General features: G+C 43.8%; 1 protein-coding gene across 5 annotated transcripts in view; it reads left to right on the top strand.

Annotated features, from left to right (window-relative positions):
• The window catches only part of LOC126336836 (matrix metalloproteinase-24), a 169,298-nt gene that overhangs the window by 88,976 nt on the left and 56,595 nt on the right, over window positions 1–23,727 (top strand). For all 5 annotated transcript variants that reach the window (XM_050000913.1, XM_050000915.1, XM_050000912.1 and 2 more), the window contains exon 3: window positions 17,412–17,519. In XM_050000913.1, the coding sequence (XP_049856870.1) occupies window positions 17,412–17,519 (108 nt within the window). The remainder of the gene's footprint in view (window positions 1–17,411; window positions 17,520–23,727) is intronic.

Here is a 23,727-nt window from a genome sequence, read left to right as displayed (position 1 = left end):
TTGCTGCGTCTTCCAGCTACTTCTCTACGTGATGGCCACTGCGGCTTAGACATTTGTCGTAACGTGGTACCAACTTTCCAATATCCCGCGATTTCTGCCAATTCTATATGCTGGTCTGCAGCTCGTCGTCTGCGCTAAAATACGGTCCTCGTAGCCAGCAGTTAAAGAGGGAGCCAAGTCCGAGCTGTATGGAGGGTAATCAAAGATTTCCCATCGAAAATGCCGCAGGTGCGTCTTCGTCGCATCTGCAGTATGAGGGCGAGAATTGTAATGAAGAAGAAAATGTATGGCAGTTATGTTATGTGAGCTGCATTACATAAGGCGAAGCCCTTTGGTAGGACTTCGCACTTGGGGGGAGGGGAGGGGGGGGGGGGGAAGACACTACGTTCCAACTTTCCAGACATCTTTACGTGTTCACTGCGTGCTCAGAACTGTGAAGGGGGACGTGACGAGATGGACGCTTACTTGTGACACTGCGCCACACATCTGCACAAAGCCCTCCGGGTTTTCACTGTGGTTTTAATTTCGCGACCCATTGGAAGTTTAAAATAATGGCCATCATGTTGGTAGTATTTCATGTATAGAACTGACTGAACTATAGTTGCATTAATGTGAGGGAGACACTGAGAAATAGCATGGTTGCTTAAAATTAATGTGAAAACATGAAATTCTTGACAAGAAACAGGATAAAAATACTGACAGATTGAAGGGTTGGATTGAAAGCGTGGGGCGTTTTAAACTATCCATCGCTGTCATGTACATCACTGCAAGTAGAACAATTCTGAGAACTGGTAAAGCGTGAGTAGACTCGAACCTGCAATGGAACTCGAGAAGTCTCTTCACCCACTTCAGATTAAGAAAAGGGAACCCCGTTCAGTGGACAGCACAATGCATTCCGTAACAGCTGTCACAATTTCTTGCTAACGTTTCCGGCCCGATAAACCATGCAGAAAAAACCCGACTTCTACCGGTGTCTTACGCAGTCACGGTTCTAAACAAGCCCTACCTAAAACTGCCTGTTAATAGGTCCATACTACCGTGACACCGTATCTACTGTACATGAAATCTAGATGCCAAAATATTCTATATAAAAATGGAATAGTCAACGAAATGTGACTCTCGAAGAATGTATGTATAGGGTAAAGTATTTGTGTCGTAACTGTGATGTGAGCCAAGCCGCAAGGAACATGGTGGTGGGGCTAGCGCGAGGCAGTTGCGCTGTGTCGCAGGGGCGTGCGAACAGATGTGCCGATGTCAGGGTTATGCAAGGAAGCCAGAGGCTCACTTAGTCGCCGTCTTACGTCAACCTGTAAACACGGGCTCCGCCTCTGAATGCGGGAAAGCCTGTTCGTGGACACGCATACAGGACGCCGTGCGGGTACCAAACAAGTAGTTGTCAGCGCCGACAAAGATCTAGTAATGACCGACACCGTGCCGGGAAACACCGGCTGACGTGCTGCAGCTGCTAAGGCGCTGGCCCCTGTTCTAGAGGACAGTGGTTCAGATACTACCACCGGTAAACCGACTTACATTATTCGTGGTTGCCATATAAATACCTTCAGAATAAACACTGAGAAAAGTCTAACAAGACCACAAGAAGATCTTCACATCCTAGCTCTAAAAATTACTCCTAAATTTGGTTGCTGAACACGTCATAACCTGAACAAAAGCACTATACGAACGTTCCAGCTTACGTACTAGGTCTCGAAACCGAACTCCTTGCCTTTGGCGGTCAACATTCTTATCAAAATCAATTCTCAGTGTAGGAGATCTTATGTTTGGAAGGAAGGCATCGAATATCGTTGCTTTTGAGTCAGGCTGCGCATGAACGAGGAAGATCAAAAACACTTGTTGATATCTTTATGGCGGCCGGGGTGGCCGAGCGGTTCTAGGCGTTACAGTCTGGTACCGCGCCCCCGCTACGGTCGCAGGTTCGAATCCTGCCTCTGGCATGGATGTGTGTGATGTCCTTAGGTTGGTTAGGTTTAAGTAGTTCTAAGTTCTAGGGGACTGATGACCACAGATGTTACGTCCCATAGTGCTCAGAGCCATTTGAACCAATATCTTTATTCTGACCCGATGCTGTTTTCAAATACAATTTTCATCAACGCAGTAGTGAACAAGCATACTGGAGTGCATTTTAGTTATCGGGAAAGCTGAAAATGATAGGATTTTTACTAACTATTTACTGTTTCCCGTTATACAATGTTGACAGTCTGCAAGCTACGCAAGTCAATGACGTCCTGACGCAACTGCATTCGTTCACCGTCCTCACACAACGCAGCGTAAGATGTACCATGCATGTCCACAAAAATGAATCGAATCCACGAATTTTTGATTCCAGTCCACCTCCTAAGCGGGCGCTAATATGCTGGCCCGCGTAACTGGAAATTTTTCTAATCACTTTGTCTTTCTTTGCACTAATCTGCTTACATGACAAAGGTCATTCTCTCGTGATGATATAAAGATGTTTCAATTGCCAGTGGTGAAGCAAGTTTCCAGCACAAATTTTTAACTTGCAAAGAAAGGAGTGGCGATTGTTTAGTACATTACTTGTCTTTGTTCTGGATTATTTTCACGGTAGAGACTAGTATTAGTGACGCCATATCTCTTCCGCTAGTCTGACTATTTGTCAAACTCGGGAGCCCGCGTAATGCTATTCGAGAGGAGTAGATTATGTAGTCTAACCAGAGCTAATCGTCCTTCATCTTTATATTTTCGTATTCACTCGTAACATGGCAAATACGAAACCGAAAGGGACCAAACGAGGTGACGCAAGGGTTAATGAACTCGTATTCGATAAGAGCCCATCGCGATTTTCCAGCGATTCCTACATTGCCTATGAGGAATTCCAGTGTGGTTCCTTTAAAATCTCCCGGCTGACTCCCTGCCCCCTTCGTTCCACAATTCGAGTTTGCGCACTATTTCTAATGGTTGTGTCACCGATGGCGTTCGTTACCCCTTAATCTCGCCGGTCGGAGTGGCCGTGCGGTTCTAGGCGCTACAGTCTGGAGCCGAGCGACCGCTACGGTCGCAGGTTCGAATCCTGCCTCGGGCATGGATGTGTGTGATGTCCTTAGGTTAGTTAGGTTTAATTAGGTCTAAGTTCTAGGCGACTGATGACCTCAAAAGCTAAGTCGCAAAGTGCTCAGAGCCATTTGAACCCTTAATCTCTTCTCCTTTGTTAACTCCTATGGACGTGGCAGTATGCTTGAGGCAACCGACTCGAGTTCAGGATAAGTGTGGTACAACTACCATTCTGGCAGCCCTGAGTTAGGTTCTCCGTGATTTTCTTTACCAACCGCAGGCCAAGAAGATTCTCCCAACAAGGCCATGGATGATTCCTACCGCCCTCTTTATCCAAATGAAAGTATTTCTACCTGTTTAAAATCAATGATGCTTAACTGATGTTAAACCCTAAGCTCAGCCCCTTCGTTCCTTGCGAGCGCAACATAACGTTACTCTTTGTTCAGGGAGTATGTTCTGAGAGCAATGTAGACCCCTTTGCGGCAGCAAGATGCTGGGCTCGTACTGGACACTACTAACGCCGAAATCCCATCTTGGTATAAGCTTTCCGAGATTTCCATATCTGCTGCAGGAGAATGCAGGGTTCATTTTGAATAAGACCTCGTGTCCGGAAACGTACTGTTTACGTTCTGCAACGGTTTCAGTTCTAACTCACCCACTTCTGCTTGAGGAACTGAATTAGGCATGACGCAGTACAATTATCAGGTAACAATTCGAAAGGAAACAAAACGAAACATCTATCACTTAAGCACATTTGTTTGTGTTTACACTTAAAATTTACGTGTTTACGTTATTCCAGAACAAAAAAGAATCCACCACACTGTACGCACAGAACAGTACTGATGTGTTACAACAGCGGCTCCATGTGGCGACCAGCGACATTGTCATAGTCATTCTATGTATGTCATCCTGTCTGCCCTATTGCATACGAGGACAAGCAACTTTGAGATTTTTCTCCTACAGTCAGCAGGAGTGGACGCGTTACACATCTGAACTGAAACCGTCGTAGAATGGAAACGGTACATTCCCGGACATGGGTTCCTATTCAAAAATGTTATGTACTCAGTCTGCTCTTCAAGTCATAGAAGTTTGTAACGGAAATTTCCAAACCCTGTATTTCCACACCGCTCTGAATCTATACTACTGCCTTGCTTCTGATGATCTCCACGTCGACGGCACGCCAAGATCTGTCCTTATGTTTGTTGCCACTATTATGTTCCTACACTGTCAGTAGATTCAATCGCTTAATCTGTGGAATTCACTTCCAGCGGTTTCCCGCATTTTCTTACTGTTTCATAAGATACAAAGATGTGAGCGAGGAGGTGTCAGCAAAATCTGTTCTGACGAAAGACAGCTCTATTACAGGAGATGAGCACACGTAAATTGTCTAACCAATGAGTCGAGTGCTTGATGTACGTTCTTGAGTTGTACAACGCTTGCTTAGCTCTGCCACAAGGTCCAAGGGCGAATTCCGTTCAAGGTGAGCAAGAAAGTATACGCCGGCGCGAAACCAAGATTCGTACCATCTAAGTGCGGTATTTCTACCAGTTACTAATGATGAAAACAAATCCAGATTTCAAACAAAGTGCGGATTGGCAGTCACAGTATGCGTATGAGGCTGACTTCAGTAAAAAAGTTATTACGTGTACAGCCTGAGGTTGTAGTCTGGCGGAATGTTAGACAAACATACCAGTCGATGACGTGCGCTCTGCTTCACGTGCACCAGAGGGGGTTATCTCGGAATCTGTGCGCCCTTTCCGTACCAGCCTTGTGCCGTTTTCCGAGACTATTCCCCGAAGGCGGTGAAGGAACAGGTTTGGTAGAAAGCGGACTCCCAGCACGCACGCTTCGCTTCGATGACGTCAGTTGACGGGTTATTTATACCAGTTGCACAACCCACACGGGCTTCCATCGCTGTCATGGAGGTATTATTCAGCCAGGCCGCAGAATCATCGACCATTACTGCCAAAGTATCACGGAGTCCTTATGCGGCCTTTCTGACACAGCTCCTCGAAGTCGTAAGTCGCATCTTGACTAGCAGCAACATGAAAGTCATCCGTTTCGCGTGTCGACATTCCGTCATTTCAAGAACGTCGCCCGTATCAGATCCTATCGTGCAAGGTCCTCGTTAGCAAACGTACGAATTTATTTATTTATTTTATTTTTTTTTGGAATATGAAGATACGAGTTTAATAAGAAAAGGTAAAATTGTCAATTTTTCTCAAGAACATCTATTTCCTTTATTTCCTGCATGTCATGTCAAAGTCCGTTTGATCTAGGCTGACGCTGCCTTGTTTTTGAAAGTCAGTTGAATGTCGATTTCAAATGCTTCGTTCGCAGCGAAACGCGAATTTTCTGGACATTATTGTGACGGGCGGAGAAAGGTGCTAGTTCACAATATGCTTTAGAATATCCGACATGAATGGACTACTGCGAGACACAGAAATTCGCCATCAAAACAAAACTATGATATACTAACACTGAGGACGAAGAATTATCCTTTTGTTTTAAATATAAAGGAAAACTATTACGAGACACTGTGAAAGCAACAGCTGGCTATTCAAAACAAAGCGTGAAGAATGTTTTTACAAGTGACTTGTTTACAGCGCGATGCATCCATCTTCACACTATGCATGGAACATAGGCGCTGTTTATAGCCCAACTTATCGTACAATTTGGTGGCAGTTTTTCTACCTCGGTAGCTGCGAGGTCAGCACAGAAGACTGTTCACAGGAGACCGTGTTCGATTCCCAACCGGCTCGGAGATTTTTTCTGGTCGGCGATTGGGTGTTGTGCTTTCCTTTCATTCATATGGTCATTACTGACACGAAAGTCGTCTCAGACACATTGTCGCATCGCCTTTCCACTGTTGAAATGGCTGCATGGGCACACAACAAAAGTCAGTACCTTGAAATAAAAAAAAAATGGGACTTTCAGTCAGCGCTATCTTCAACATGAATTTGTTTTTCATTGATATTCGAAGTTACTTTAGACGTGACCATTCCTGTCCGCATTCTTGTTTGTATTGAACCAGTTACGTGCCGGTCTGAATTCAGTGTCAACAGGACATATGTCTTCCGCCCACCGCTGCCTTCATTCCTACGGGAAAGATTGATAGTGGCATGAATTTGCTCTAAGGGTCGTGGTGTAAGCAATCACAAGTTTCCACCTTGAAAATTACGTCAGGTGGTTCGAAAATTCTTTGTTGACAGAAATATATTCTTACAGTGTCTTAATTTCACGGTCCCCATTGTACCAGGTGAGTGATGTTTCATAAGGACATTTCAAGACTGTACTTTCAATGTATAAAACCAGCAGCATCAGACTTCAAAAACTGAAGTATGCCTCAGGTTGAAAACTGGAGAAGATGATTATACAGTTGATTTCAATGGACACAAAAACCATACCTTTGCACCCTCTAAACTAGACTACGATAAAGATAACGCAATAGCGGCCTTCACGCATATCCGGTGATTTTTTTGAGGAAAGAATGTACCGCGTTAATCACTGTATAATCTTGTACGTATCCTAGAAAGCAACTGATACTCGACAGATTGTGATTTCGTGAGAAGTATTAGAGGGTAGCATCGTGGAACCTTGGGGAACTTTGCAATAGAATGCAGTATTACAGTAAAGAGGGGGGTATATAGATGTACTTATAGAGATATCGCTATCATTAATGTTCCATCGGAGCAATTATGGGAGAATTTATCGGAGAGACGCTACCATTCTACAACAGTCACAATAAACATTCGCTGCACGTGAGGACAGATCCCACGTAGGACACCATAGTCTTGCGGACACACAGAGAATGGTGCATTGTCCCCCGCCTAATTACAAACACGAACGGAAATCCATTGTTCGCAGCGTAACGCCCTGGTTGTGAACCAGGCGGAAGTAGCGCGAGTCATTTTAGTTTCGGAGGTCCAGATCGACTACAGTATTTCAGTACAAGCAGTCACATATCGTGGTATACAAATGCTGTTTGCAAAGTGGTGACAAAGCTTTTGCTGAGTGCCCTTGTTATTCCTGGTAACATAGCCAATAGAATTAAAAGATAAATTATATTTTCACTTCTAGGAAAAGGGGTAAATTCGATTAATACAGCAGTGCTTACAATAATCGTGTAGTTTTTAAGTATATTAAATAGTACGGCAGCTAGAGACCCAGTAAAAACAGAAATATGATACAACTTTCTTGATGCACCGTTTCCTTCCAGCAACCTTGCTTTCGACAAACACTCAGATTTTAAAAAAGACTGATAAGAAAGTATTACTCAGCTGTTCCGATCCGCAGAATCTCACATATTATCCATAAACAGTATATATTACCTTACTGTAACAGTAAGATAATTCTTACATGTACGGTTATTTTGGTAGTATTTGCCTTCTTCAAAGTAAGGTACCTGCAAAATACTGAACTACTCTAGAAAGAAGTTCGAGTTCGGCAAGGAAAACGTCGTGCACATTTTCAATGTGTATAGTGTATAGCGTGTGACAACAGACTTTTCCCAAAAGACTCTAACCGATGTAGTGCGTTCCTTAAGTCAGCTAACAATTCATGTCGCCAATCCGTGATAATTTTGCTATGTATATATCTTCGCCTAAAAAAATGAGAGCTTTCGAAATAACATCCGAAGAACAACAATTCTGTTGCTTTGCCAAAAAAAAGTCGAAGACTGTGAGGAGATATTTATTACGTGCATGTATTCCATAATTCTTTCAAATACATTGAACTCTCATTCGGCCCTCTTATGTTCAGTTACACATGTAAGAGAACTGTCGCACAAAGCTCCAGATAATTGTGGGAATGTTTGTAGGTTTTGTGCACTGAAAACGAAACAATTACCGCTGGTCTTTTGTGGGAGCGGTGGAATTCATTCGGTTGGCCCGGAAACACTAATGTCACGGATTTCCGGTGGTCAAGTGCGCAACCATTCTGGCATTGTCACTGCGAGAACGTAAATTACGTCGCCCTGTAAGCACGCCATATACGTTTGCATAATTATATAAGTGCAGATGAAGTGTATAAATGGACTAGGAACGTTTACTCACTGAGCGGAATATAAAAAATAAAAAAGTAATGAATAGCGCATGACCGAGTACTTAAAGGAGGTTACACTTCAAGAGAAGGTCTAGCGTAATACGAACAAGATGAAATGAAATGTGACTAGGGCCTGCCGTCGGGTAGACCGTTCGCCTGGTGCAGGTCTTTCCATTTGACGCCACTTCGGCGACCTGCGCGTCGGTGGGGATGAAAATCTCCGATCCAGCCAGGAATCGAACCCGGGCCCTTAGGATTGACAGTCTGTCACGCTGACCACTCAGCTACCGGGGCATACAAACAAGATAGGAATCCAGATAGAAGACGTGGCTCTTGATCACATTTCAAAGAGGAATAAACGAGTGTTCGCCTTGATTCGGTGAATTGTGTTAGCCCTGAGGATATTACAATTGTGTCAGCGTTGTATCTTAGTTGAGGGCGATGGGGTGGGGGTACGAGAGACTCATCAAACCACATCCCTTTTCAGAATGCTGGCAGGGACAAGTGAGAAAGCAGTTCTCTCTAGGTAATATAGTTTCACTTCAGTTGTTTTACCATGGATTGCTGCTGTTGATTGTCTCGATATAACACTGTATCAACTATTTTTTTCCGTTGTCGAAACTAACGACATGGACATACTTGTTTTGTTTTTTTCTTTTTTATTGGTGAAGTAGCCGGTCATGCTCCTTGAGTTGGTCGGTTGAAGCTCGAAACGTCAGTGTTCAGTGCAAAAAGTCACATATGCCCCAAATGACACCTTAGCAGTGTAGCTTTGCGTAGAGGTTACTCTGACGAACAGAGCTCCTCCAGACAACAGGAAAGCTTTAACAGCTGTTGTTTACATGGCCATGGCAACTTGCAGGAAAACACGTGACTGCACATTATACTATAGTCAGCTAATACGTATGTTTCAGTGCAGGTGAGTCACATCGAAAACTTTCACAGACTTACCGTTCTAGAAATCAAGACATGAAACGTTAACTTTTAACCACGTTAATCTTTCTGCACTCCGCCAGTATTTAGATGACTGATGGGCGTACCGTAAAATACGCCATTGAATATTAATGAGTACCAAATTGCAGCGTTTCTGGTTAATAATCGGTCTGCAAGTCTTTTTTATTGCAATTATTATTTGATGTGTGAAAGTGTGTCCGAGCGAACCAGTTTAAGAGCAGATGACCGCGTTTCTCGCGCACATAGGCTATTAGCCTAAATACGTACTTATGGGAGAAAGAACACCTTAACGATCAGCGCAAACATTTTTAAAAATTATGTCACCATCGTCTTCATCAGCCCATCATGAATTTGGAACTCTTGACCATTCGAGTTCCTTGTCCCAACTTTCTCAGGACCTATCTAACTGCTCTTTCCTTGTGACTGTCGCTAGAGAGCTAGGATTAGCAAACTCTCGTAAAATATGTAAATACAATCCACGTCAAAGAACTTCAGTTACTCTCGTATTCTGCCGTTTCGTACGCAATACAACCTCGTATGTGCCGTAACTCCCGCAAAAATTTCATTTCAGCCGCTTGAACTGTACTTTCGACTTCAGGTTTTATTAATCAAATTTCACGGCAATACATAATTGGACACAGTTTTTCTTAAAATTTCATAAGTGTTTTTTTCGTTTGTTTCTTCCCGTTGTTTCATACATTGTTGACAAGTAACTCAGTTCGATTTGAATATGTTTACTGCAAAAGGTGTGGAAGATAGCAGCCGAGTATAAAAATGTTACCCTTGTTGTATGATGACGTCATTCAGATAGTTTTGAGCTAATATTCTTGTTGCCGTAGAATGCCAAGCTGAAATTTTGATAATCGGGAATGTTGCTTATGAAGACCCTTCTGGACAGGGGATGAACTCAGTAGGTTACGTTCAGTTTTGCTTTGTTTTATTTTTCTTTTGGCTTCATCCCCAGTTCCGGGGATGGTGACTGCGGAAACTCCAGTTCAGCCTTTTCTTCTTGTCCTCCGTGCTGTAGTAGAGACACTACTGCACATTTATCTGCCATTGTCACTATTTTTGCCCAGAATGGATTCGTTCTCACGTTACCTCGGTGTCTGAGGTCGCAATAACGCAACGCTGGCCTGACGTAACCCTGCTACGAGGCTCTTCCTGGTTTCCGCGCGGCATCAAGTGTCATATCGTCTCCGTGCATCGGAATACAAACGACCTCAACACGAGGGACACCTGTTCTTAGCGCACGTGATTCGCATAGCATATTCCTCTGTGCTGTGATGACAGCTGTCCTTAACTTCTGGTGCAGCGAGTATCGACTTCACGTGTTAGCCGCCTCACACTAGGAGGAATATATCCGGTGCAGTGAGAGTAACTATTGCGTGGTGTTACTCACGTCATACAGCACAACGGGTTTCATATCCGGCGTACTGAGTACAGGTTTACGGTGAAACCATTTAGCTATGCAGGTTTTATGTCTACAGTATGATTCAGCTTCCCTCCCGGAATCGACAAACACTGATTAGCATCCGTGGCGTAATGGGCCTTAGCATTTCGAATCCTGTTGACGCGATCCTTTGTAACTACATTAATAATTTAACTTTGACTTTAAGTTTGTGCGACGTTAATATATCCGATTGTCTCGTCTCTTCAATCCACTGATACTTCCCGAACACTATCGATCAATTTCTCCATTTGTGTCCAGATGATATCAGTAACAGCTGCGTCTACAGTTAATAATACTGGTACTGTCTATGCAGCTACTCAAATGCGTTTTTCATTACCACACACGGTTAGTTTTGTTCAGTTAAAAAGTAACCAGTGGCTGAGTTTTCTCGTACGTTTCCTGCTTACAATGGAAATACGGTCTCAGCCTGCATGCTTCACAGGAATTTTTCTCTTTGGTACTTATGCTGTCGATAGAAACAATGGAAATGGGAGCCATAAACGGTGAACAATGAAACAAGGCTAACAATGACGCAATATTTCACAGACGGCCAATAACAAGAAACCATAGGCAGGTGCGGGCAGGAAGGGAACAAGCGGAAGCACTGTTTTCCCGCTTCTAGTAAAGGCCGCTGTAAACGATCAGACTTGTTTTTGAAATTCGCCGTTTGCTATCCACTCGTTTGTCAAACAAGCACGCAGACCAACCAAGTTAATTTAACCACGGGCCCCGCGGTTCTAAGCGCGTCAGTCTGTAGCCGCGTGACCGCTACGGTCGCAGGTTCGAATCCTGCCTAGGGCATGGGTGTGTGTGATGTCCTTAGGTTAGTTAGGTTTAAGTAGTTCTAAGTTCTAGGGGACTGGTGACCAAAGATGTTGAGTCCCATAATGCTCAGAGCCATTTATTTAACCACGTTTTTGAAGCAGCTGTCACATGCGGCGTGTAAATGTCGAGAAATTTTTGAAAATTTTTGACATCAGTGGCCAGTGCAAGATGAAAGTTTTAAATCTTCGGAATCTGCTCCAGTTGCGAGGTCTCAGAATTGCAGATAATAGTCCGACAATCCATCGGCGGTTGTTTGACGGCCATACTAGTTTTTGAAATCGGTAGTCTATCAAAATTTTTCTCAAACACCTATGTTTGATGAAAACGTAGAAAAAAGCAGCACACTTTCAAATAATTTGACAAAACTCTTGAAAACACCGAGCGGCGCCGTCACCAGCTTAGCGACTGGTTCATTCTCGAGTTCAGTTGGCAACGACTGTTAATATCGCTGGTCGCAAATGCTGTGTAGTTGTGTTATGCATCTATATGTGCGCAAACTGGTTTTGCTTCGCTTGTTAATTGTAATCACTGTAAGTTTTAGAGTTGGACTCACGAACGGGGCGGTTCAGTTTAGGCTTGTTCTGCGCACTATAAATAAATGTCGTGTGACTAGGGCCTCCCTTTGGGTAGACCGTTCGCCGGGTGCAAGTCTTTCGATTTGACGCCACTTTGGCGACTTGCACTTCGATGGGGATGGGATTGAACTGATGATGATTAGAACAACACAACACCCAGTCCCTGAGAGGAGAAAATCTCCGACCCAGCCGGGAATCGAACCCGGGCCCTTTGGATTGACATTCTGTCGCGCCGACCACTCAGCTACCGGGGGCGGACTTAACGCCACACACACACTCCGACAGTCAATGAGCGGTCAATAGTGTTCTAAAGCGCTCTGCCGTGAATGTTGTAGTCAATGCGAGCATTAAAAGCAATCGTATCAAGTTACTTCGAAATTTTTAACCGATTTGTTGTTAATTGCCGACTGGCGTGGCCGTGCGGTTCTAGGCGCTTCAGTCTGGAACCACGTGACCACTACGGTCGCAGGTTCGAATCCTGCCTCGGGCATGGATGTGTGTAATGTCCTTAGGTTAATTAGGTTTTTGTAGTTCTAAGTTCTAGGGGACTGATGACCACAGATGTTAAGTCCCATAGTGCTCAGAGCCATTTGAACCATTTTTGTTGTTGTTAATTATCATCGCTGGTGGCGGTAAGCGACGACGTCTACATAAGCAAGTGGGAGGCGTCATTTGCAGGATACATGTTTTCTTCAGGCGCAAGGCAAGTGAATGCGCGAACTGCAACTATCCCTTAGAACCGGCAACATTGCAATCCCATTTCGCGTCTCGACCTTTGCGAACGGCCATCGTTCGTGAACCGGACTACAAAATAAAATGACTCTGAGCACTGTGGGACTTAACATCTGAGGTCATCAGTCCCCTAGAAATTAGAACTACTTAAACCTAACCAACCTAAGGACATCACACACACACACACATGCCGGAGGGAGGATTCGAACCTGCGACCGTAGCGGTCGCGCGGTTCCAGATTGAAGCGTCTAGAACCGGACTACAGCTATTATTGTTTTTTGAAGAAGGTAGACTATCTTTCTATGATATATGTTTCTTTCAAGCAATTACATTACTGTTTTAGTTTTTGTAGTATAGAATCGCAATTTTTTTGGGCGACGGAAAAAATATGGAACCCAAAGACGTCGACAGTCCTAAACAAAAGAGAATTGGCTGTTGGGAAAAAGGGGCGCCGAAAGGCCTCCGGTGCGTAGGGCGCCAGTCCTGTTCGGGAGCCGCGTCAAGTACTGGTGTACCGGAAGACTGGCTGTCTTGTCACAACCCAGTTCCCCAGCTCACAGTCGTTGCAAAACCCGGAGAAGTCATGTTGTCGTTGTGTCGCTGACGGCTGCCAGCGAGCTGGAGATGGACGACCGGGAGCGAAGGCCGGTGGTGGCCACGTGCTGGAATGGGAGGTCCGCCCGGCTGACCGGAAGTGCGTCACGCGGCACCGGCTGCAGCAGGCGGCTGGGCTGCGTTGGCGTGCCGGTCACACACAGCAGGTGCCTTGACCTCGCCCCCCGTGGGCCGCGACACCCGCAACCTCTGCCGGTACCGTTACGGGGGGCTCGTGCTGCGCGGGGGCGACCCCTGCCAACAGTTCGGCCCACCTTCTTCTCCAACTGCCGCCACAAGTTGACCGCTGGGGAGACAAGTGTATTTGTGCTCGGCTTTTTCTTTTTTGCCATCTGAGGACCACGTTAATTCAGATCAGCTTTGTTACCTCTCGTATTTATCCTTGTCCAACATTCTTTCATTCTCACACTTCGCATTCTTCTTCGCTCTTCTGTTCATAATGACCTCGTCCTCGATCTAGTTCCCCTTGTAGAAAACTACACCGAGGTGACAAAAAGTCATGGGATATTTATTTTATTTATTTATTTAACCTGATCAGATTAGGGCCATCAGGCCCTCTCTCACATCGGACAAGTGTCTCACACATGCAGCATTTCACACGTCAGAGTTACATCATGACAATAGTTTAAATAAGAAAATTAGATTACTCTAGTCACAATATGAATAAAGAGTAATGACTAAGACCTAATAAAGTAAGTACTGGCAGTACTTTTACAACAGGTGCTATGCATACAAATTATGATAAAAGCAATAATAGTAACAGTAAAAAAAATTAAATAATAATGATAAACATGAGAAAAATTGGCAATAGTAATGAAGATTTGTGCAGATGTACATTAATATCTTGGTGTGTAAAGTAGATGTTTACTAGTATAGCGAGTTTTGGGGAAGACAGATTTAAGGAGGGGGAAAGAGGGAAGTAATGAGGTGAAGTGCATTCATGTACAGAGGAAGACATTACTGTTGCTTAAGTAGATACGTCATTAACTGTTTTTTGAAGCCGGGCATGTTTTTAAGTTCTCTAACATAACGAGGGAGGTTATTCCAGAGTCTGGTTCCCGCTGCTGTAAAGGACTTGGAGAAGGTGACTTGGAGAAGGTGACTGAGCGATGCAGTGGAACGGAGAGGATTTTATTATGATGGGAACGTGTGTTTCTGTCATGTTGTTCCGACATAAGCGTTAAGGACGAGGAGAGATATGAGTGACAGTGTACATTTATAAGGCAGTAAATGAGACGGAGTGTATGGAAATCTCTGCGTTTGTCTGCATGCAGCCAGGACAATTTTGCATATGCTGGTGAAATGTGATCAAAAAGTCGAACGTCACAGATATGTCGGACGCAGGCATTCGTGACCAGTTCCAGGCGTCGCGAGTTTTCCTGAGAGAGGCCTTGTAGGATAATATCGCTGTAGTCAATGATTGAGAGTATAAGCGTTTGTACTAGTTTCTTTTTCAGATCGACGGGGAAGAGTTTTTTATATTTTTGTAGGATATGAAGGGATGCTGATGCTTTTTTGCACACTGCAGTTACCTGCTCTGTCCAATTTAGATTTTCATCTGTTATTACTCCCAAACTTTTTGCTGAGAGAGAGAAGTTAATATTTGTTCCATTTAGGATAAGAGACGGCACGGATTCCCAATGTTTTGGGCTAATGAGCTTACAGTGACCAACAAGTACCGCTTGGGTTTTAGATGGGTTTAGTTTCTTACCTTCTAATATCGTGTCCGACCTCCTTTTTCATGGCGCATTGCAGCAACTGGACATGGCATGGACTCAAAAAGTGTTTAGAAGCCTCTCTGCAGAAACACTTAGCGATGCTGTCTCTGTAGTCGTCCATAATTACGAAAGTGTTGCCGATGCAGGATTTTGTGCACAAACTGACCTCGTGATTATGTCCCAAAGATGTTCGATGCGAGTCATGTCGGGCGATCTGGGTGGCGAAATCATTCGCTCGAATTATCCAGAATATTCTTGATACTAGTCTCTAACCATCGTGGCCCAGTGACACGGTGTATTGTCATCCATAAAAATTCCATCGTTCTGTGGGAACATGAAGTCCAGGCATTGCTGCAAAGGTCTCCAAGCAGCCGAACATAACCAGTCGATTACATGTAAACACAGGCCACACCAATATGGAGCCACCGCCAGCTTGCACAGTACTTTGTTGACAATTGGGTCCATGGCTTCGTGGGACCTGCGCCACACTCGTATCTGCCATCAGATCGTACCAATTGAAATCGGGAGTCATTTGACCAGACCACGATTTTCCAGTCGTCTAGGGACCATCCTATATGGTCACGAGAGACGCTTCAGGCGATGAACAACACAAAGGCATTCGCGCCGGTCTTCTGCTGCCATAGCCCATTAACCCCAAATTTCACTGCACTAGGCTAATGGATATGTTCGTCGTGTCTCCCACATTGATTTCTGCGGTTATTTCACTCAGTGTTGATTGACTCTTAGCACTTAAAAATGGATCAAATGGCTCTGAGCACTATGGGACTTAACATTTGAGGTCATCAGTCCCCTAGAACTTAGAACTACTTAAACCTAGCCAATCTTAAGACATCACACACATCCATGCCCGAGGCAGGATTCGAACCTGCGACCGTAGCGGTCGTGCCGTTTCAGACTGAAGCGCCTAGAACCGTTCGGTCACACCGCCCGGCTCTTAGCACTTAAAACTCTACGCAAAAGCCGCTGCACTAGGTCGTTACGTCAAGACTGTCGGACCACTGCACTATCCATGGTGTGTGGTAATACCTGAAGTCTGATATTCTCGGTACACTTTTTACACTGTTGATCGCGGAACACTCAATTCCCTATCGATTCCCGAAATAGAAAGTCCCATGCGCCTAGCTCCACATACCATTCCATGTTGTAAGTTTGTTAATTCCCGCCGAGCGGCCATAATAACATCGAAAACGTTTTCATATGAATGATCTGAGTGCAAATGGCAGCTCTGCCAATGCACTGACCTCTATACCGTGTATACACGAGACTACAGCAATCTGTTTATATGCGTATCGCTATCCCATTACTTTGTCAGCTCACTGTATAAGGCTTTCGGGCGGATCAGTCTGCTAATGTCTTAATTTTACATAGATAGAAAGATTCTTCTTTTTGTAGACATACATAGTGGGTTAATACGTTGAATTCATGTTGTTTACTGGGGATCCCGTAGTGCCTTTTTTTTCTCTCCGAGCAGTTTCTATACATTTTTCTAAGCATTTTGTTATGTTTACCTTCTGAATTTTCTCTCCTGCTGCCATCCATTTAGGAGCTATCTTGATGTTCGACATATAATGCGTCTTCTCGATAGAGACGAGATGTAATAACAATGAATAAAAAGTCACACAGGCCAAAGCCGTAGGAATCTGCCGTTGTTTTGCGTGACGTAGAAGCTGACTGGAAAGAACTTCAACCGAAGCCCTTCAAAGCAAAACGCTACATTTACGCTTCGTCAACCCCTGTAGCACATCAGGGGGCAGTCTTATTATATATTAAGTCTCCCCCCCCCCCCACCCTAATACCACTAAAAGATATTGGTTGCTCTACGCCTCCGCGTGTGCTGTTGGTAGTCTTCACGGTCTCCACGGTCTCCACAGGAGCAGTATCGTGTATAGTGCTTATAGAAACTGACGCGCTGTTCTCGTAGCTGGAGCGGTTATAATATTGGAAATATATACATTCTAGATAAAAACTAAAACTTATTTCTTTGCATGGCTTCTATCGTTATACTTGTGAAATCTTGCTACATGGACTTTTGTTTCAGGCACTTGTTGAGACCATTTCATAACCAGGTCTCACTTTTAGTGATACGTATATAAACATATGGAAATAAATTATTGATTGTATATTGTATCAGACAACCTGAAGCTATCGCTTCTTTATATCTGTAATACATCTGGTTATAGATGAGACCATTTTTATCCTCTGACTGCTTACGCTTTTATCTGTCACTAAAGTACAAAATGCACAAGGCAACTTCAAAAGACTGTTACACACAACATGAGGAATAAAGAGAGAAGAATATGCACTAAAAGAGACGACATTTTCTTGTATTACCTGGAATCGTTAACAGGTTTTCATTTCCAACCAGTTGTGTTCGAGTCCTGAGGAAGCGGTGGTTTATGTAAGGCGTCGTTAAGAGGCGAGAGTAACAGGCGGCGTGTTCTTTTGTTGCAGGCGAGCTGGACGAGGAGACGAAGGCGACGATGAGCCTGCCGCGGTGCGGAGTCAAGGACCGCATCGGATACGGCGCCAGCTCGCGCAGCAAGCGCTACGCCCTCCAAGGTAAGCCGGCGGCGGCGGCGGCGGCGCTCGGAGCATTCCAACCAGCGAGCAGGAAGCTCCGCACCCCAGCGGCGTCTGGTGTGTGCCGAACGAAGGCACACGTACGCCTATAGTATTTGTAGATTTAGAGAAAGTTCTTGGCAATAGTGCTTGGAACACACTCTTTGAAATTATGAAGATACGAGGTGTAAAATACAGGAAGATAAAAGGCTGTCTACAACTTGCGCAGAAACCAGATTGCAATTGTTAAGGCTCAAAAGACATGAAAGGGAAGCAGTATTTGAGAAGGTAGTTAGAGAGGACTATGGCTCGTGATACTGAATCTTTAATTTGAGCAAGCAAGTAAAGGAAATCAAGAAGATATTTGGAAAGGAAATTAGGTTGAGGGAGAGGAAATAAAAGGTTTGAAGTCTGCCGATGACACTGTAATTCAGTCACAGATTGAAAATGAATCGGAAGAAAAGCTGAACGGACTGGGTAGTGTATTGAAAAGAGGTTATAAGATGAACATAAACAAAAGCAAAACAAGGGTAATTGTATGTAGTCAATTTATAACAAGCGATCCTGAGGGAAATAGAGTATGAGGTTAGACTCTGAAGGCAGTTTGCTACTTGGGCTGCAAAGTAACTGTTTATGGTCGAACTAGAGACGGTAGAAAATGCGGAATGGCAAAAGCAAGAAAGAGCCCTCCTGAAAAAGAGAAATTTGTTAATGTCTAATATACGCTTTAGAGCGAAGAAATCTTTTCATTAATTTCTTGCGTGGTAGCCCTGCACGGTAGTGAAACGTCTACGATAAACTGTTCAGACAAGAACAGAAGAGCATTTTTTCAAACGTGGCGTTATAGCAGATTGCCGGGGATTGGATGGCTGCACTGAATAATTAATGAAGAGTACTGAATGGAATGGGGGAGAATATAAATTTATGGCACAACTTGACTAGAATAAGGCATCGGTTGACAGGACACAACCTCAGGCAACAAGGAGTAGTCTGTTTGGTAATGTAGGGAAGTCTGCTGGGGGGTGGAGTGTGGGGGGGGGGGGGGGGGGGGGGGGTAGTCGCAGAGGACGACTAAATCGAGACTGCAGTAAGAGTATTCAACGGGCTGTAGGCTGCAGCAGTTATATACATGTGAAGTGGCTTGTACAGGATAGTTTAGCGTTGACAGCTCATCAAGCCAGTCTAAGAACTGAAAATCGCACAACAATAAGCTGTCGCAATCGGGACTAACTTAATAACAATTATTGGTCGTGGAAAAATGCCTGCACCATGGTGCTTGACGTACGTTTTTCTGTCCACTCGAAAATATTTCGAGGCTGAATTAGAGTTCGTCAGTAAATACAGCTAAGGCAGAAATAAATTGTTCTTTGATCAAAACAATAAAGATAATAAAATATCTGATCAAATCTGAAATACGAATTTGGTATGAAGAAGAGTACTATGTAATTAATACAAGGTCTGAAGAAACTGAAGTGGTAAGTTAAAGATCAGGGAAATATGAACTGGATACTGCTCGAATTTTGGTTGGTTCTCGAAAAGAAATGAAGATGAATAAGAGCAGGTGCAGCCGACGGTTGGGTCTCGGGGTATTTCTGTAGAACGGGAGTATTAATTTCAGGCCGGAGAGTGGAAGTTTACGGCATGAAGTGCTCTGATTCCAATCACGCGGTCAGCAGCGGGAAACTCCGGTGTTTCGCTGCTGACGCCGAGACGTGGCCGCCACGGGTGCAGGAGTAAGCGTCACATGCGCAGGGAGAAACTCCCAGGCGCCTTCGGAAAATATGGGAAAAAACCTTGCTCGGGAATGGAATGAAAACCCGTTCTGCCGCTTCAGGTTTCACAAGGTCACTGTTGGCGCTACTGCGACAACAGCTGCCGAGTGTCAGCCTGGCTCCCCTCGTACGGTTCTGTATCTAAAGTCTTCCTCGGGTCTTTTCCTAACTCTCATGGTTTGCAAATGAAACTCGGGAGATTTTTGTGGAGATACAACCCTCTCTCACTGTCTTCTCAACCACTGCTTCCGTTTCATATCCTTCGATTCTTATAACTGCAGTCTGGTTTCTAAACAATGTGCAAATAATCTCTTGACTTTCGCATTTTACACGGCTACTTTCAAAATTTCAAAGAGTGTACTCCAGTCAGCGTTGTCGAAAGTTTTCTCTGAATCTACACACGATACAAAAGTAGGTTGCTTTTCTGCAGTCTGTTCATAAGACGTAGGGTCATTATTGATAGTTCACGATAAAATAAGTCGGCTGTGAATATTGGTAACGAGCCCTTAATGTTGAGAATGCGAAGTTGTCCACTTTATGAAACATAAGAGCATGGTAGTAGGACAGTTGTAGTGGTCCTCATTTCGACGAATAGTCTGATTCAGTTCTACTACAAGACTAATAAGCAACAATTAAAGTTAGAGGCATCAAACAGATATTTGGGAATAACAATGTGCACAGATTCGATCTACATTGGCTTCGTAAACTCAGTTGTACGTAAAGCGAATCACAGGCTACGATTTATTGGTAGAATACTTGTAAACTGCAATTTGTCCACAAGAGAGACTGCATACAAAAGACTTGTAGGCACGAATCTGACGCGCTCAACTGGATTTCCCCACATCACGTCGGACTGACTGGAGAAATCGAGCACATTCAAAGGCGGTTCGAGTGGTCAGAGACTGGTTTCACCGGCGGGAAAATCCGGCAGGAATGGTTAAAAATTTCTGTTGACAACACTGGAAGAAATTGCCTTGCGTCTGTCGATACTCACTTTCGTTAACGTCCTAGAGTAGAGGGCGAAGCAACAGGCTACTCGCAACGTCAGTCTCAGTCCCTTAGTCCTGATGGCTGAGCTAGGTAGAACTAATCAACAGTTTATTTACTAGTGTTATTCTTGCTTATCACATTTGGCACACTGGTACCTAATACCAGCTTGTTGCTGTGTCGGTACGCTGATGCTAGCAAATTGCTCACAGTTCTACGGGCTAATGGATGGCTGTTCCTCTTGCTTACACAATACATTAATGCAGTGTGCGCACTAAATTCATCCGTTACGTTAAACACCAGACAGTCAAGGAGCTTTCTTCAGAGTAGAAGATTTATGTAGCTTATCATGTTATGTAATGACTGTAGCGCTTGAAAGATCATGGCAGTATTTATATTCAGATGTAGAAGACGCGAAGAAAAGAGTAGAAAATATGAATGAAGCTGTCAATATGGAGAGCATGAGCGTACCCGTCAACTGAGCTTTCCTTTAAGTTACATCATTTAACAAGCAAATATCTACAAGTCAGCTGTGCTGTCTTTTCTTAATTGTGCTTCTGTTGCTGACAAGTTGTGCACAAGACGATCTCTGAACTTTTCCATTATTCCACGCTTCCGAGAACTTGAGTCACACCACTTGAAGCTGCCACCAGAATTACGCAGTTCTCGAGAATTCCAGTCTGCACTGCAGCGTCAGCGCCGCGTTTGTATGTGCTAGATGTGGTTTCAGTCTTTTCAGTCTACTCGCCTTCGGTATAAAACCTGATAATTGTGCACTTCACTTTTTCGTGAAAAATACAAGAGCACTGACCTCGTCCACGGAATTAGATAAAAGTCGAGCATTGTGTAAGAATTAGCTTCGACTTTTTGCAGATTAATGGTCTGGCCTTCTGCGATATCAAGAGCATCGTATTCAAGGAAGACAACTTGGACATGGCATTTAGTTGTCTAGAGCGTGTCACCGTTCACCACACCAAGCACTTGCAAGAAGTGAATGTGAGTGTAACAGTCTGGAGAGTGGAAGCACGGTTCTTGCTACTTGCGAGAGATACTGTATATAGCACAGAAACTTGGTTCTGCTCACACCACACGTTTATTCCGCCGTCGCGATGTGCACACCTGTCATGCAAATAGCAAAAAATGAGTACTTTGAAAAGGAGGCCGTAAGAATAAATAGAACCATTGCAATAGTAGTACCAACATACAACATGCAACTTGTCATTACAGGACGCATCCTACATTTATGTTTCAGCATCTTGAATGTTCTCAGCCCATTTCAACGATGACTGTACAAGCGCGAAACGTGTTACGAATCGTACATAGATGGACACAGAAAAAGAAGAAGTTTTCTGATGTCGGAAATAGTTACTCTCTGCGCGTACTTCAGCCAGTGCTATAAATTTACTCTCTTCAAACGGGTCTGAGCTGGTGTAATGATTATTGGCAGGTGAGGTTTCTCTGGAAAAGGCAAAAGGCAATGAGAGAGAATTAATTTTGAAGTGTTGTATATGAGCTGTGATGTCTACATTTAGCGAATCGCAAGCATCACAGCCGTTCAAATTCTTAGATGTAGTAATTTGTAGAAGAGTCGAGAAACTGATACACGTAGCAAATGGACAGTTTATTGTTGCATGGCTTCCTGAGGCTACTTTACTGACGATCTGCATATCCAAACAGGGCCGACAACTCACTGAACAGGACAAGAGGTGTCTGAGGGCTCTTGTACGAACGTTTGTATACAGGGCACCTAAATGCAACACCACACATCAGATCATTGACAATCTTGTATTTTGATTTATTTGACTAGTAAACGCACTGTAACCTTTGCTCGGCTCTGTACTGTAAAATTATATAAAAATATGCAGCTCTACTAACACCTTAAAGTAGAGAACGCGAAATTTATAAAACTATTGTACGAGATACGAACTTAGATACATTCCGGTAAGCATCCCTAAATTTCCTGGGTGATGTACTATATGCTTCTTCTATATTCTCAGTTATTTCCTACAAGCGTATGTAAAAAATGTGTTTTTTTATAAGACACTAGCAAGTACGTAAAAGAAACAGAGAGAGTTTCTGTTTTGAGATTCGAAACATTCCAGGAATATCGGAAAGGCTACGGCAGAATCTCCTATGTCGATGTCCTGTACACCTTGAGGTTGCGGGGTAAGAAATGATATGGTGTTATCTCAGGATTCTGAATGGTGTGACAGGAATTTCCATTTGTTTATGTGTTCAGTAATGAAGTTATAAATGGAAAAATGGTGATAATAAGGCGAGTAATCGACGGTACCTCGAGACCACATTTTATCTGTCTCACAAATCTTCCAGATGCCATGTTGCTCCTCACCAGATTCAGCATGACATTACCTAAGCACAGGTTAATTTATTACAGAATTTGAGGAATATGATACGAAAGGGAGTAAATTCAAGGTAGTGATGAGGCTTACAGCGTAGCAAGATGATGGTAAACTTGAAAGAGTAGAGTATTGAAAGTAATTTGAGTAAGTGTTAATTCTAGTAAAAGATGTAAACCAATGAATAAATGTAGAGTGAGTTGCAGAAAAAAAATGAAAATAAAAAAGGAAGGAAGAAGAAAAAGAGCCAAAGTAACAGTGCGGAAGAAATGGAAAGCTCATGTTTCACTTTAGGGTGGGATTATTGTACTAAGGCTGGTCTTTGGTAGCTGCGAATGGCTACTGTGTGGAGTACAACAGAGGAAGGGCAGCGATGACACGTGGAGGCAGCAGCCAGTGGCGGATGCTTAGGAGCTGTGGAGCGCGATTCCGGGCTGTCCACAACAGATGTAATGAGGACTCTCCCCTTCTCGTCACACGCCAGCACGCTAACGTGGCCACTCGCTGCTGTATACTGTATTTCGTCTCTACTGTCTAACAGGGTCGGTAATTTAGTCGGCAAACAGACTTTTGAGTTAGCAACAATATGATTAATAACGTCTAGCAATGGAATTGGAAGATGTTTCACTCATCAAAGAGTAGTAATTCAATAATGTATTTCTGTAAACAAACCCGCTAGTATCCTTACATCGTCACGTACCTATATGTTTCGAAAGGCACTGCACAGTGCATCGTCGAGAGCGCACCATATCAACATTGTATATTTTCTTTCCAGTTTTTATCGCATTCTTAGAAAGGAAAAAAATGACTGTCAATGTGCCTCTATACGGTATAGCTTACTACTGTGATCCCTACGTGACATAACAATGATGGCAGCACAAGGGCCGATCTTAGAAATTATTTTCTCTAAATTTTCCCAGTAGGGTTTCGCGTATACTATGTTGCTTTTCTTTCAGGGATTCCCATTTAAATTTACAGAGAATTTCTGTTAGACCTTCGTGTAGAGTATACCTAGCTGTTATCATTCTAGCAGCGTGTCAGTGGATTCGTTGCATGTCTGTTGTTCTGCCTGCTTGTTAAAGATGCGAAATT

This window comes from Schistocerca gregaria, chromosome 2 (genome assembly GCF_023897955.1).
Source record: "Schistocerca gregaria isolate iqSchGreg1 chromosome 2, iqSchGreg1.2, whole genome shotgun sequence".
Classification (NCBI taxonomy): domain Eukaryota; kingdom Metazoa; phylum Arthropoda; class Insecta; order Orthoptera; family Acrididae; genus Schistocerca; species Schistocerca gregaria.
The sequence above is the reverse complement of the archived record's forward strand: the minus strand, read 5'-3'. Positions and strand labels throughout refer to the sequence as shown.